Source organism: Pituophis catenifer, unplaced genomic scaffold, assembly GCF_029215685.1.
Source record: "Pituophis catenifer annectens isolate HBS135680 unplaced genomic scaffold, rPitCat1.0.hap2 SCAF_2, whole genome shotgun sequence".
Classification (NCBI taxonomy): domain Eukaryota; kingdom Metazoa; phylum Chordata; class Lepidosauria; order Squamata; family Colubridae; genus Pituophis; species Pituophis catenifer.
The window spans coordinates 183,842,859-183,855,581 of NW_027256882.1; the positions used below are offsets into that span (position 1 = coordinate 183,842,859).

General features: G+C 40.8%; 1 protein-coding gene across 3 annotated transcripts in view; it reads left to right on the plus strand.

The window, feature by feature from the left end:
• The first annotated feature begins 9,529 nt into the window (after positions 1-9,529).
• ATG4D (autophagy related 4D cysteine peptidase) overlaps positions 9,530-12,723 on the plus strand; it is a 28,186-nt gene continuing 24,992 nt past the window's right edge. Inside the window, exons 1-2 of one of the 3 annotated variants that reach the window (XM_070938298.1) lie at positions 9,530-9,723; positions 10,693-10,991. In XM_070938298.1, coding sequence (XP_070794399.1) covers positions 10,775-10,991 — 217 coding nt within the window. In that variant the 5' untranslated portion in view covers positions 9,530-9,723; positions 10,693-10,774. Of the gene's footprint in view, positions 9,724-10,692; positions 10,992-11,973; positions 12,065-12,723 lie in introns of those variants that run through there. The other 2 variants (XM_070938300.1, XM_070938301.1) reach the window with 2 other exon arrangements.

The window sequence follows — 12,723 nt, forward strand, 5'->3', positions numbered from 1 at the left end:
CCATGTTAAAGACCGGCTCCCTCAAATGTCAAAAGTCGTCACTTTTGTAGGACCATCCATTCTTTCACCCAAATCAAGTTCGCTGCTTGGTGATAGAGCTCCCAATTTGGGAGTCCAAATCCTCCTCTATTTTTGGGTTCTTGTAACATTTTAAGTCTAATCCGCGGCCTCTTTCCCTGCCAGATAAATTTAGATATACTCCTATCCAAATTTGTAAAAAACTCTTTATTCAACCTTACCGGGGCTGTTTGGAATAGAAATAACCATTTGGGTAACACGCACATCTTAATGGTTGCCACCCTTCCCAAAATTGATAGCTGGAGATTTTTCCATCTTTCTAAGTCTCTGAGCATCTGGCTGTAAAGAGGAAGATAGTTATCCTCCTTTATGGAGGAACATCTGGCGGTCAACCATATACCCAGATACTTAATTTTATTTGTTATTCTTAAGCCCATTAACTGCTCCAGCTGTTGCCTTTGCATCTGAGTCATATTTTTCACTAGGATTTTAGTTTTTTCTTCATTCATCTTTAACCCCGCTACCTTCCCATACTCTCTAATCAAGCATAATAATTTCAGGCCCGAGTCCAGTGGTTGATCCAAGATAAATACAAGATCGTCTGCATAAGCCTGAACTTTAACTTCCTCCTGCCTAATCTTCATTCCTCTTACTTCCGTGTTTCCTCTCACTTCTCTAAGCAGGGGCTCTAAAGTTAATACAAATAGCAATGGGGAAAGGGGACATCCCTGTCTTGTACCTCTACGAATTTGAATTCTCTCCGTCTCCTCTCCATCTATGAGAACTCTTGCAGTCTGCTCCCGGTAGATAGCTCGAATTGCCTGAATAAAATTCCCACCAAACTCCATATATTCCAATTGAGAAATCATAAATTCCCAACTGATTCTGTCAAACGCCTTTTGGGCGTCAACAAAAATTAGGGCTAATTGTTTATCCGGGCGATTTTCGAAAAATTCTAATGTATTCATGATAATTCTAAGATTATCTTGTAGATATCTATTAGGAAGGAAACCGTTTTGGTCTGAGTGAATGAATTGGTTAAGGAAGCAGCTAAGCCTAGCTGCAAGAACCCCCGCAAATATCTTATAATCGGAGTTTAGTAATGATATTGGCCTATAGTTCTTAATAAGAGATAGATCCGTTCCTTCTTTTGGGATAATAGAAATATAAGCCTCAGTCCAAGATACTGGAACCTGAGCCTCTTTCATAACCGCATTGAATAAATCCGTCATGTGTCTTCCTATCACGTCAAACACTATTTTGTATAATTCAACTGGAAGGCCATCTCTACCCGGGGTTTTGCCATTCGCCTGTGCTTTCATAACTGTTTCTACTTCCTCCATCGTAAATTCCGCATTAAGAATTTCCTTCATTGTTTCCGAGACTTTAGGCAAGTCTGTCTTTTCCAAATATTTCCGAATTTCACAGATATTTTTCTCTCCTTTCTGATAAAGCTGTGTGAAAAAATCCTGAGCTACCATTCTCTTGCCTTCCTTAGTACAATGGAAATTCCCAATTACATCTTTCAGCCCTTCTATTCTCCATTGTTCCTGCTCCTTTCTAAGCCGGTAAGCCAACCATTTTCCTGTTTTATTCGCCCTTTCAAAAAAAATTTGTTTAGTCCACTTTAGTTTATTTGCTAATTCCTCTTGATCTAATAATTTAATCTGGTGTTGCCAGTACTCCCTTTCCTCTATCAATGTTGTCTGGGTTAATCCATTTTGCATCCTTTCTTCCACCCGTTGTAATTTATTCAAGAGGTTGTCTCGGTGTTTCTTACCTGCCCTACGTTTGTCAATCATATATTTGATTAACCATTCCCTCATCACTGCCTTAACCGTATCCCATGTATTGTATATTGAAGTATCCTCTCTTATTTTCCTGGAAAAAAAGATATAACTCCTTCTTAAATTTACTCATGAATTCTTCATCTTTCAGGATACCTATATTCATTCTCCATCTACTCTTCCTACAATGTGGGATCTTCCAAGTTACCATTAGCGGGTTATGATCTGCCCACTGATTGGGCCCTATTTCCACTTCCGAGACCAGCCCCCTCAACTCAAGAGACATCCATATCATATCTATTCGGGTCCACGAGTGGTGTCTGGGAGAGAAATAAGTATATTGATTTTTATTGGGATTTCTCAACCTCCATATATCCTGTAATCCAAATTCCTCCCTTAAATCATTACATATTTTTGGTAATGTTCTCTTAATATCCTTTAACCTTCCTTGTATGTTTCCCGGGACATAATCCTGCATTCTATCCGTTACAGCATTGAAATCCCCCACTAGACAGACATGTTCATATTCCAGTTCCCCCAATTTAACATATAAATTTTGATAAAAAGTCCTCTGATTATCATTAGGGGCATAAATACAAACCAATAAAGACTTCCACTGGGCAATTTCTATTTCGAGCATGAGAACCCGGCCTTCCTGGTCAGCAAAAACCTGTTGGGATTTCAAATGATGTCGTACATATACCACTATCCCTCTTTTTTTTTGACCTGCTAATGAGGTATAAGTTTTACCCAACGCCCGGCATTCTAACAAATGGTTTTGATCTTTTTTTATATGAGTCTCCTGCATGCAGACAATATCATACTTAGCCTTTCTTAATTTATTCAAAATCCTACTATGTTTATTAGGAGCATTTAAACCGTTAATATTTACAGATATCAAACACACTAATTCCCCCATTTTCTTTTCTCACCTAAGTTTTTACTTTCCCGCTGTTATAGCCTTCTTAACTGTTTGTCTTGTCTCCCTCTGAGGTGCTGTTAATTCCTCGGCTTTTCGTATTCCCCCACCCTTCTTTCCCGCCTTTCCTTCTCTCCTCTCCTCTACCTCTTCTTCCTCTTGCGATTCCTCCAAACTTCTACTTTCCCCTTCTCCTTCAACATCTAATTCTGACAAATTAAATTGTTGTTCCATGAATTCTCTTGCTTCTTGAAGACTCCGAATCCTCACCTTCTTATCCCTCCACGTCATCAATAAACCTTCAGGCAATAACCAACGATACGAAATTGCATTTTTCCTCAGGAAAGTCGTCAAAAATTGATATCTGCGTCTCTGTTCCCTTACCCGACGTGGGATTTGTTTCAAAACTATTATCGGTTGGCCTTTATATGTAATAGTTTGATCCCTTGTTCGTTTATAAAATTCTTCACACAAAGCTTTCTTGTTAAAACGAACATGAATTTCCCGAGGAAGATTGTTCCTTTTTGCGTAGCTAGTGAATACTCTAAAAGCCTCATCAATATCCCGTTGGATCATGAGTCTATCTGCCTCCAAAGTTTCTGCAACTATTTCTCCTACAATGTCATCCAGTTTTTCCCCTTTCTCTTCCGCCACATTCTGTATTCTAAGGAAAAAAGAAGATCGCTCCATTTCCAGAAAAACTATTTCTTCTTCTAATTCTCTATTTATGGTTATTTGTCTCTTCTCCCAACTATCCCTCCGTCCTTCGCATTTCTCCGTCTTCTTCTCTATCTCCTTCATTTTTTCCTCTTGTTGTATTAATGTCTGTCGTATATCTCCCAGTTCACTTCACATCTGTTTAATTTCTTCTTTAACCCCTCTCATTTCCGCTTTCACATCTGCTCCCAAGTCCTCAAAGTTCTTAGATGTCGACTCCTGGTTTTTAGCCATTGATTCCTGGATGGCTTGTAACATATTTTGAAGAGCCTGCATAGAGGGCGTCTTCCCCGTCGCCGACATATCTTCCGATGTTCTTCTAGAAGCTAAATACATCGAATTTGGGGTTACAGCGGTAGGCAGAGAGATAATTTTCTTATTTGTTGTGGTAATAGTTGAAGATGTAGACATAACTGAAAACAACCACTGTTCCTCTACTCTTTGTTGAATAAATATATCAATCAAGTCTTTTAAATCAAATAAGTTAATCCATCAGCTCTTGATATATCCAAATTAGTCTATTTTCAATGTTTACTATGAGGCAGTGTATATATATCTTTTTCCCACCTCCTTTCCTTTCTTTTCCTTTCCTTTAGTTGTAATATCCCAATCCACCACTAGGTGGCAGTACAAGACCAACCAAGGGCGGTCTCCGTCTTCAGCAGTGGGGAAAGAAGAAAAAAATCTCAAGTCAAGATGTGGCAAAAGGCTTGCCTCTTCTGATAATGTGACAAAGAGAGAAGTAAAAGAGAAAATCTCACTACGTCTCCAACAAGATCAGTCAATTATTCCTCATCCAACAGAGAATATATTCAAATAAAAAAAGGGAGAAGATGAAGTTTTGATAATATCAAAGTTCAAAGGGAGATCAATAACTGCTTCTGAGGGGGAAATAACAGCTAGCAGCAAGAAGTTTACAAGACAGCCGTTTCTCCATTTCAGCCGCTCCCCCAGTAAATGGCAAATCTTATACGTTTCTTAGGCAGGAGGTTCAGTCAGCTCTGAGCTAACTTAGTAAAGTAGAATTCTTATACCACGCTGGCGGGCTCCCCTCTCCAGTTGGTATAGTCACGATTTTGGGGCGATCCCACGCCGCCCTCTTTCTGCACTGGTATCCTGAGAAGAAATCTGCCGGCATGCGGGAAAGCCACCTCCTCGCATGCCCCGATACCTCCCCTTCTTCGCAAGCCTCTCCACCGCTCACGATGGCGCAGGAACAACCGCCAGACACAGAAAAGGGAGAATTAGGATAAGCAGCTACACAATTCCTAGTCCTCCATTTAGCATGACGCAACCGGAAGCCCAGGGCTTTTAAATTTTTGTGATCAGTCCAAACTTCAAAAGGGATTTAACTCCCCTCTAGGAAACACCTCCAGGTTAAGAATGTCCACTGAACTGCATAAGCCTCTTTCTCCCAAATGGCCTACCTTTGCTCAATCTCATTCAACTTTTTGGATGTGTAAGTGCATGGTTGTAGTTGGTCTTGCTCATTTTTCTGAAGCAGGACTGCCCCTATTGCCACATCACTGGCATCTGCTTGTATGATGAATGGTTTCTCTGTGTCCGGGTGCTTTAGAATTGGCTCTGCTGAGAACAGCCATTTTAAGTTTCTCAAATGCAGCTTGGCATTCCATTGACCAGTTCAAAGACTGCTTCAGTTTTGGGTTGCCCTCCCCCTTCGTTTTTAAGATGTTGGTAATGGCGAGGGCAATCTGAATGAAAGCAGGGATAAATTGGTGATAAAAGTTGGCGAAACCCAAGAATTGTAATTGTAATTGTTTACATGTGTGGGGTGGTTCCCAATCAAGTATAGCCTGCACTTTTTGAGGGTCCATTTCTACGCCCTGGTGTGAAATGCAGTACCACAAATAGTCAATTTTTTCTTTGTGGAACTCACATTTAGAGAGTTCAGCATAAAGTTTGGCAGAGCAGAGTTTGTTTAAAACAGCCCTGAGTAGTTTTACATGTTCTGCTTTGGTCTCAGAATATATTAAAATGTTGTCCAGGTAAACCAGGACTTCCTTATACAAATGCTCATGTAGCACTTCATTTATTAATTGCATAAACACTGCGGGGGGCCCTTGTAGCCCAAATGGGAGCACTTTGAATTGGTAGCACCCAAGGGGGTGTTAAATGCCATTTTCCACTGGTCCCCCTCCTTAATTTTCATTTGGAAGTAAGCCTCCCTTAAGTCCAACTTTGAGAAAATTTTCCCTTTAGCAAGGTGTGCTAGCATCTTTCATAAGGGGGAGATGGTACATGTTCTCCACACTGATTGTATTTAAATTTCTAAAATCCACACAGAGATGTTTTGAGCCTTTTTTTTTTCTCTAAATAAGACTGGGGCTGCGATTTTTGGTTGGCCTGGCTCAATGAAACCCCTTGCTATGTTTTTCTCAATGAATGCCCACTGTTCTTCCAGCTCCCTCGGAGACATGCTATACATCTTGGGTTTAGGGAGTTTGGCACTGGGTAGGATTTCTATTGCTCATCAGAAGCCTTTTCGCTAAAAACCTCAGCCAAGTCTTTGTATTCTTTGCGTATGCCCTGGGTTGGCATGGTGTAAGCAGGCATGGCTGTTTCTTGGTGCTCTGCCCCCTTAGTTTATGTGGATTCTCAGCAAAAGTCACGTGCATCTGAAATTTTACGGGGCCTTGCTTCCAATTAATTTTGGGGTTCCATTTTTTCAGCCATGTAAGGCCCAAGACTAGTGGCCATTCCATGCCCAGTGCCACTATAAATGTAATTATTTCTTCATGGCTCCTGATGCCTATTTGTAGAGGCTCAGTAGCAAAAGAAGCTGGCTCCCCTCCTGCTATTGAGCATCTAGTTGGCAAAAAGCGATGAGGGATTTCAGCTTTCTTATGTTAATCTTCAACTTTTCGACCAGGGTTGGGCTGATCAAACAGCGGATGCACCCTGAATCCACTAAAGCAGAGATTTTTATCTCCCTGTCCCAGATGGGGATAAATAGTCTTAAGGGGAGGGTAAGCAGTTTATTTGGTTTGCTTACTGGTGGTTCATCCTCTGGATCATTCCCGAATGAGTTTGGTTCCTCCTGCTGAGGTGCCGGAGTTTCCTCCCCAAAGAGGGGAGGGGATGAAAATGAAAACTCTACGGTCTCCTTGCTCCTCATGGCAGCTTCCTTCCCACGCTGGCCAGGTTTCATAGGTTCCCCCCCCCCAAACAGGCATTTTGGTTTCCGTGCAGGTGCTTGAGAACGACATTCTGCAGCTGGGTGCCCCTCCTTTCTACACTTGAAACAGGCTGAGGGTTTTGGAGAAAATGCGGTTTGCAATTTGCAGGGCTCTTGCTTCCATTGGGATGGGGATTTCTTCCACACTCGTCCTGCTCGGTACTGGTTTCTGGTCATATCAATTTCAGCTCCTTCGGCAGTGAGGTACCACTCATGTAGGTGATTCGGTGCACCTCGGGCCACGCAGGCATTGTAGAGGTTATCACCTAGCCCATCTTTGAAACAGCTTACCAGAATGTCCTCTGGCCAGTTCACAAGACATGCAAGGTCTTGGAATTCTTCAGTATACTCTGCCACTGGCCGCTGCCCCTGCTTCACAACTTTAATGCGGTTGCATGCTTTGCAATCTGCAAGAAGGTCCTCGAAACATCGTCGCAAGGCCATCATGATACTCGGGATCCTTGGGTTTGGAAATTACGCCCCTACTCTTGCATGTATGTGACCACATGTGCCACAAAGAATCCCAATTGCTGCGGATCCCCATCAAACTTCACCCCAAGGGAGGGAGTTTTTCTTTCCAGTTGCGGAGCTTGGGATGGTTGGGAATGGGCCCCAGTGCATGTGCCGCCTGGGAGGGGGTGTGTTCTTGCCCCCCTGCTTGCTGCTATGCCATCTGTTTGATCAGTGGGTCCCGGAAGGGGGTGGTCCTCCTGGCATCATCCGCAACTGCTGCAATTTCAGTGCCCCTTTGCTGCTGTTCTGGCTCACCTCGGATGTTGAGATTTCCCAAAGTCTCCATCACCAACTGGGTTATATGTCTCTTCAGACGATCCTCTCTTAGCAGTGCTTCGTTAGTTCCTCCTGGTCAGAGAGGGCTTCTAGCTTCAATTTTCACCCTGGTTTTTGGCTACTGTGCGTGGGTGAGGGTGACTCCTCTTGTTCTCCCATCCCAACTGTTTTTCTTCCTGATGCCAATCGACCAGCGGGGCTTTCTGGGGTCCTCCAGGGTCACCTCATCCTCTCTGATGGGGTGCAGGAAACAGGCATTTGGCTGGGTGGTGGTTGAGGTCTCCCCCTAGCATTCGGCTTCTCCCCGCTCACTGTTTTGCTCGGACATGGTTTGTAGCGTCCCCTCGGTAGAGCGAAGATTGCTTCTCTGGATTGACCGTTTTGCAGACTCTGCTTTCTGTAAGGATTGCCTCTCCTCCTAACTTAAGAAAATGAAAACTCTTGAAACGAAGTATTTCAAAAGCAACCTTTTAGCAGAAGTGACAGCAATAGATTCAAAGCAGCGTCTGAATACCCTTAGGCAATGCAAATAGAATCAAAGCAGTAGAGAACCCTCCCTTTAGCCAGATGCAAATTTAGCCAATCCACAGGTATGAAGATGTTATTTTACCAACTGCCCTGAGAACCAGATAAGCATACATTCCCATGGCTATATTTCGTTGGCTATCAAAGTGAAACAACCCACATGGTCATCCCTCTATACATTCCCCAAGAAGTGAGATCTCAGGGTGCTTTGGTGCCAGGATACAAGTTATAAAATATCAGTTGTCACAGGCAATACTAATGAATTGAATCCAAGGCCCTCTCTTCTTCCAATTGAATGGCAGTATCACTTTTAGGGATCTGACAACACATTTCTCATAGCTTTTTAGCTATGGGATAGCTACATACATGGGTGCTTCAAGATTGTCTTAAGAATGTGTGGGAATCTTATGGTAATAAATTAGTAACCTCACCCTGACAAAGGGAGAGTAACATTATCACCAAATTCCCAACACAACAAATATTTTTCCTTTTCCAGGAGGCATATGAGCTCAGTTGTCAGACCTGCCCCAGTCATCTCTCTCAGGATAGGGTGTATCTATCCACAAAATACTTACAAACTACCCAAAGAAATTGGGACCTAAGTATGTGGACCCTGTCCCTATAGTCAGAATCATTAACCCGATTACTGTGCAATTGGAACTGCCAAAAAACCTTACATGGATCCACCCTATGTTTCATGTTAGCTTACTCAAGCTTGAGAAAGTATCTCCCCTTCAGCCTATCTAATTTACCGCTCCTTATAGGAGAGCAATGTTGTAATGTATCACTATCATATATGTGCAGATCCAAGCAGTGTCCAAGCAGACCTCTTGTAATTGACAGATGGAAATTTTGTCAATAGAGATATTCTAAGTGCAGTCCAAGATTTTTTGGTACCTCATGTGCCAATCACCACTGAGACCGCCATGGCTGGTTTATGCCATCATCTTTCAACTTCAATTTTTAGGTCTTGATATCTTGTGACCTTTTCAAATTCTTTGTCTACTATCACCTTGTATTGACACATCAACTATCCATACTTTATTATTTTAAAGCAAAGTTAAAATCTGATGTTATGAGATTTGGATAATCTACAATTAGATTTAACAGTTAAAGATCGGTGAAAACGTAATTCAAATCCTAATCAAGGACCTAAAAATTATCAGAATAATTATCTGTTTATCTCAGTCAGCCAGGGGTATATTTATTTATCAAATTTATTTGCTGTCCATCTCATAGCTCAGTCAAGGCTCGGTTTGGTTTTGTTATCCACTTAATGAGTCACTTCCAAAGACCTGGAATAGACAGACATAGTTGTTTGATTGTGTTAAAGACATCGTAGCAGGATGTAAGCTGTTCTATGGAAAGCTGCCTTTTACAATTTATTAATTATTAAAATTATGAAGCAGAGCTTTAAAGGCCTTGAAAAATCATGCTCTTCCCGCCAAACGAAAAACTGAGGTCGAAAAGGCATTTAGGAGAGGAGGATAGCCGAAAACTCACACTCGACTCGCTCCTACAGAAAAGGAACACACTAACCTAATGCTTCTCTTTCACTTTATCCCTTGGCCAAAGCATTTCCGGCCGCTGTCTGAGGGCAAGGAAGTACTTCCGCCGAAAGCTTGTTCCGGGGATCTAAGATGACGGCGCTGGAGGTATTGTTGCGTACGGTGCGGATTTGGGCGCTCATGGCGGATTGAATAGCAGCCGCCGGAACGACGAGACAACCAGAGAGGGCCCGTACTGTCGTATCCTATGCCTGCGCCGTTTGGGTAAGGAGGGTGAGATGAGACCTTCTTGCGCTGACCTTACTGCGTGGGGTAGAGAAGGCTTTGAGACAGGTCTTCGCTTTGGTTGCGAGGGGCATGGTTCGGCGGGGGTGGAGGACGACCTGTGGGTTAGGGCAAATGGGCCAAGTGTAGACGGGGTTCTCCAGAGCAGATTGAGGAGCGGGTTGAAACGAAAATTATCCCTATTAAACTTTCCCGGTTTCTTCTAAATATTCAGTTTAACTTTTCCTGATGCTTTAATGATTAAGACACCAAAACAGATAGTTCTTTCCTCTACTTATAAACCTCTCCAGATAAGCAACACAAGCAATCTCGGCATATAATTTAGGGAGCCCAAACCTGAATCTGATATGGTAATCAGTAGAACATAGGTTTGACAATACTGATTTGAAATATATTGGAGTTTTCCTTTTCTTGGCTTTTCTAAATTAGCTTTTGTTAGTGTCGAACAGATGAGTTACTTCAACTGAAGAAGTGAACTTCAAACTTATTCCTGAATTACATATCCTCTATATTTTTTTTAAAGTTTTGGTATAAACATTGTAAGCATTGGTGAAGGAACCATGGACTTTTCTCTGGTTCTTTTCTCTCCCATGTGGCAGATTTTTAAACTATCTGAGCTTTTCTTGTGCAAAGATTTGCACAGACATGATCTTTTAACAGTTACGAACAGAAAATGAAAAGTAATTGCTTAAAGTGGATTATAATACTTACCTTATTGTTTGGCCTTTATAGGACACCTGACATTCCTTACAACTGCCTCCTTCCTCCCCAGCCCAATTGAGTTGGACACAGAGAAGTAAACACCTGTGCAGGATTTGAGATTTTATATAGTTAGGAAGATGATTTGAATATAAGACATATTTGCAGATATTGGTATTTAATAATTATATATTGAGCTGTTATACCTGTACAGCAGCTTTCTCAATATTTTTGCCTTTGATTTTATAGTTCTACTTCCCCAGCAATGCACATGAAGTTTTCATCTCAACCTGTCAAAAAGGACACAGTCTCCACTAGTCTCAGTTGTTAAATGAATTCCGTGTCACCCACCTCAGTGCAGTACTTAAGCCAGGAAGAGTTGCACCATACAGATGGAAGGCAGTTTTTTAATCCCAGAGCCAGCAACCAGGGAGGGAGCTATCCAGGTGTTTTCCCCAGAAGTGCCATCTGCAGCCAGTATAGTGAACCTGATGAAGTGGACAAGATCAAGAGCAAGCTCCTCTCTACCTGGAACAATATGAAATATGGTAAGTTCAGGTTATAGAAACTGCATGGCAATGGGCAGATTCTATCACTGTTTAATAGTCACCAAGGTGAACATTGATCTTGAGAAATATAGATTTTTTTAAAAAAATCTATGTAACAGCTGTAAAGTACTTCCATCAACTGGGCATCTTACATATTTCTCCTTTTTTATGCCGTTTGAATTTTCAGTGAAATTCTTAATATATTTTGTGACTTTAAAATCAGGAGACCTGTGTTTTCTTAAGTTTCACACTTATAAAATCAATTCATTTGTCCGTCAGGATATATTTAAGTCCTGCTTCTTTTAGAGGCCTAATTGTTAACCTTTAAATATGTAGGTTTAGAATTTAGTTACTTATAAAGATTGTCTTTTGCATATATCTGTCTTTAAAGATTTTTTAAAAAATTATCAAATCTCTTATAGACATGTTCTGTACTCTCTGAAACTATTCAAAATTAGATAGATTTTTCAGATTTTGAATTTTTAAAGGAAGAAAAAAATGATACTTAAGCTTATCATTCTGTTCCATTACTTTGATGTCCATGAAATAGCCCCAAACCCAGAAACCTGGCCAGAAAATTTCAGTCTACCCATTTCTCTAATACTGCCTGACAAGATTATTGTAGTACTGCCAATGAAGAAAAAAAAATCAAAGTTGCCAAAGCTGTCTTTTTTTGTAACCAAAAAATAGTTGTAAATTATTAATGTTCACAACAACACTAAGCAATAAACCACGATTTCTAAGCCACATGATTGAGCCCACACCATGTGCTGGCACAAAATCAAAACACTTTAACTTAGTGGGAAATGTAATTGCAGATGCACATGTATTTTGTACTTGTATTTTTCATGTAGTTTTGTGAATAAATCTGGATGGGTTGAGGAAAATCATCTATTTAGGAGGATAAATTCTGTTTCTATTTTCAGCTCCTATTTTTCCAATAAACTATGGTAGAAAAGCTGTCTTTTTTTGTAACCTCTAGCTGATAGGACATACTGCCCACCATTATTTCCTTGAACATCACTTTTGATGAAGAGTTTGTGGTCCCAGTTAATGAAATAACCCACTAATGAGTGAGTGAAATAAATTCATTGATATGTGTATAGATGTGTATGTATTTCATTTGGCCTTCCATATATTACTGAACTACAGTGCCTAGCATTCCTCATTCTTGCTAGCAATATTTGAAGGACCACGGTTCCTTCAAGATGCATTTATTCCTATGCTGAAGGTACAAGACCATAGTTATTTTGGATATCTCCTCATATGAGTATCATAGTAGGAGAACAACTTTTCTCTTATTCCTATGGAATTTTCTTCATCTTATGAAGATGGGCATGGACTGGGGGACGCTTGACAAATTTGCTTATAACTCTCATCAGAACATAGAGATTAATAGAACTACTCTTAAAACATGGAAACTGAAATTGAGAATGACCGGTAAAAATATTTTAGCTTGGTCTGCAGTTGTAAACACAAGCATTGTTGAAAGTTATCAGTTTTTTTTAACGATACAAGCTCTGTCAGAAGCAATATGAACTCCTTAGTTTATATTATCTCTAATTTTTCTCTCCTCTGAAATAATGCTTAATAATGCCTATAGTAATGTCTAACTATTCATTCCACTTCTAATTCTGGATTTCTGTAATCTTTTGATGAGGCACAAAACTAGATCATTATTTGAACTCACTTCCTCCTTGAGAATGGTAGAGAGTATCTCCTGTGCACTGCT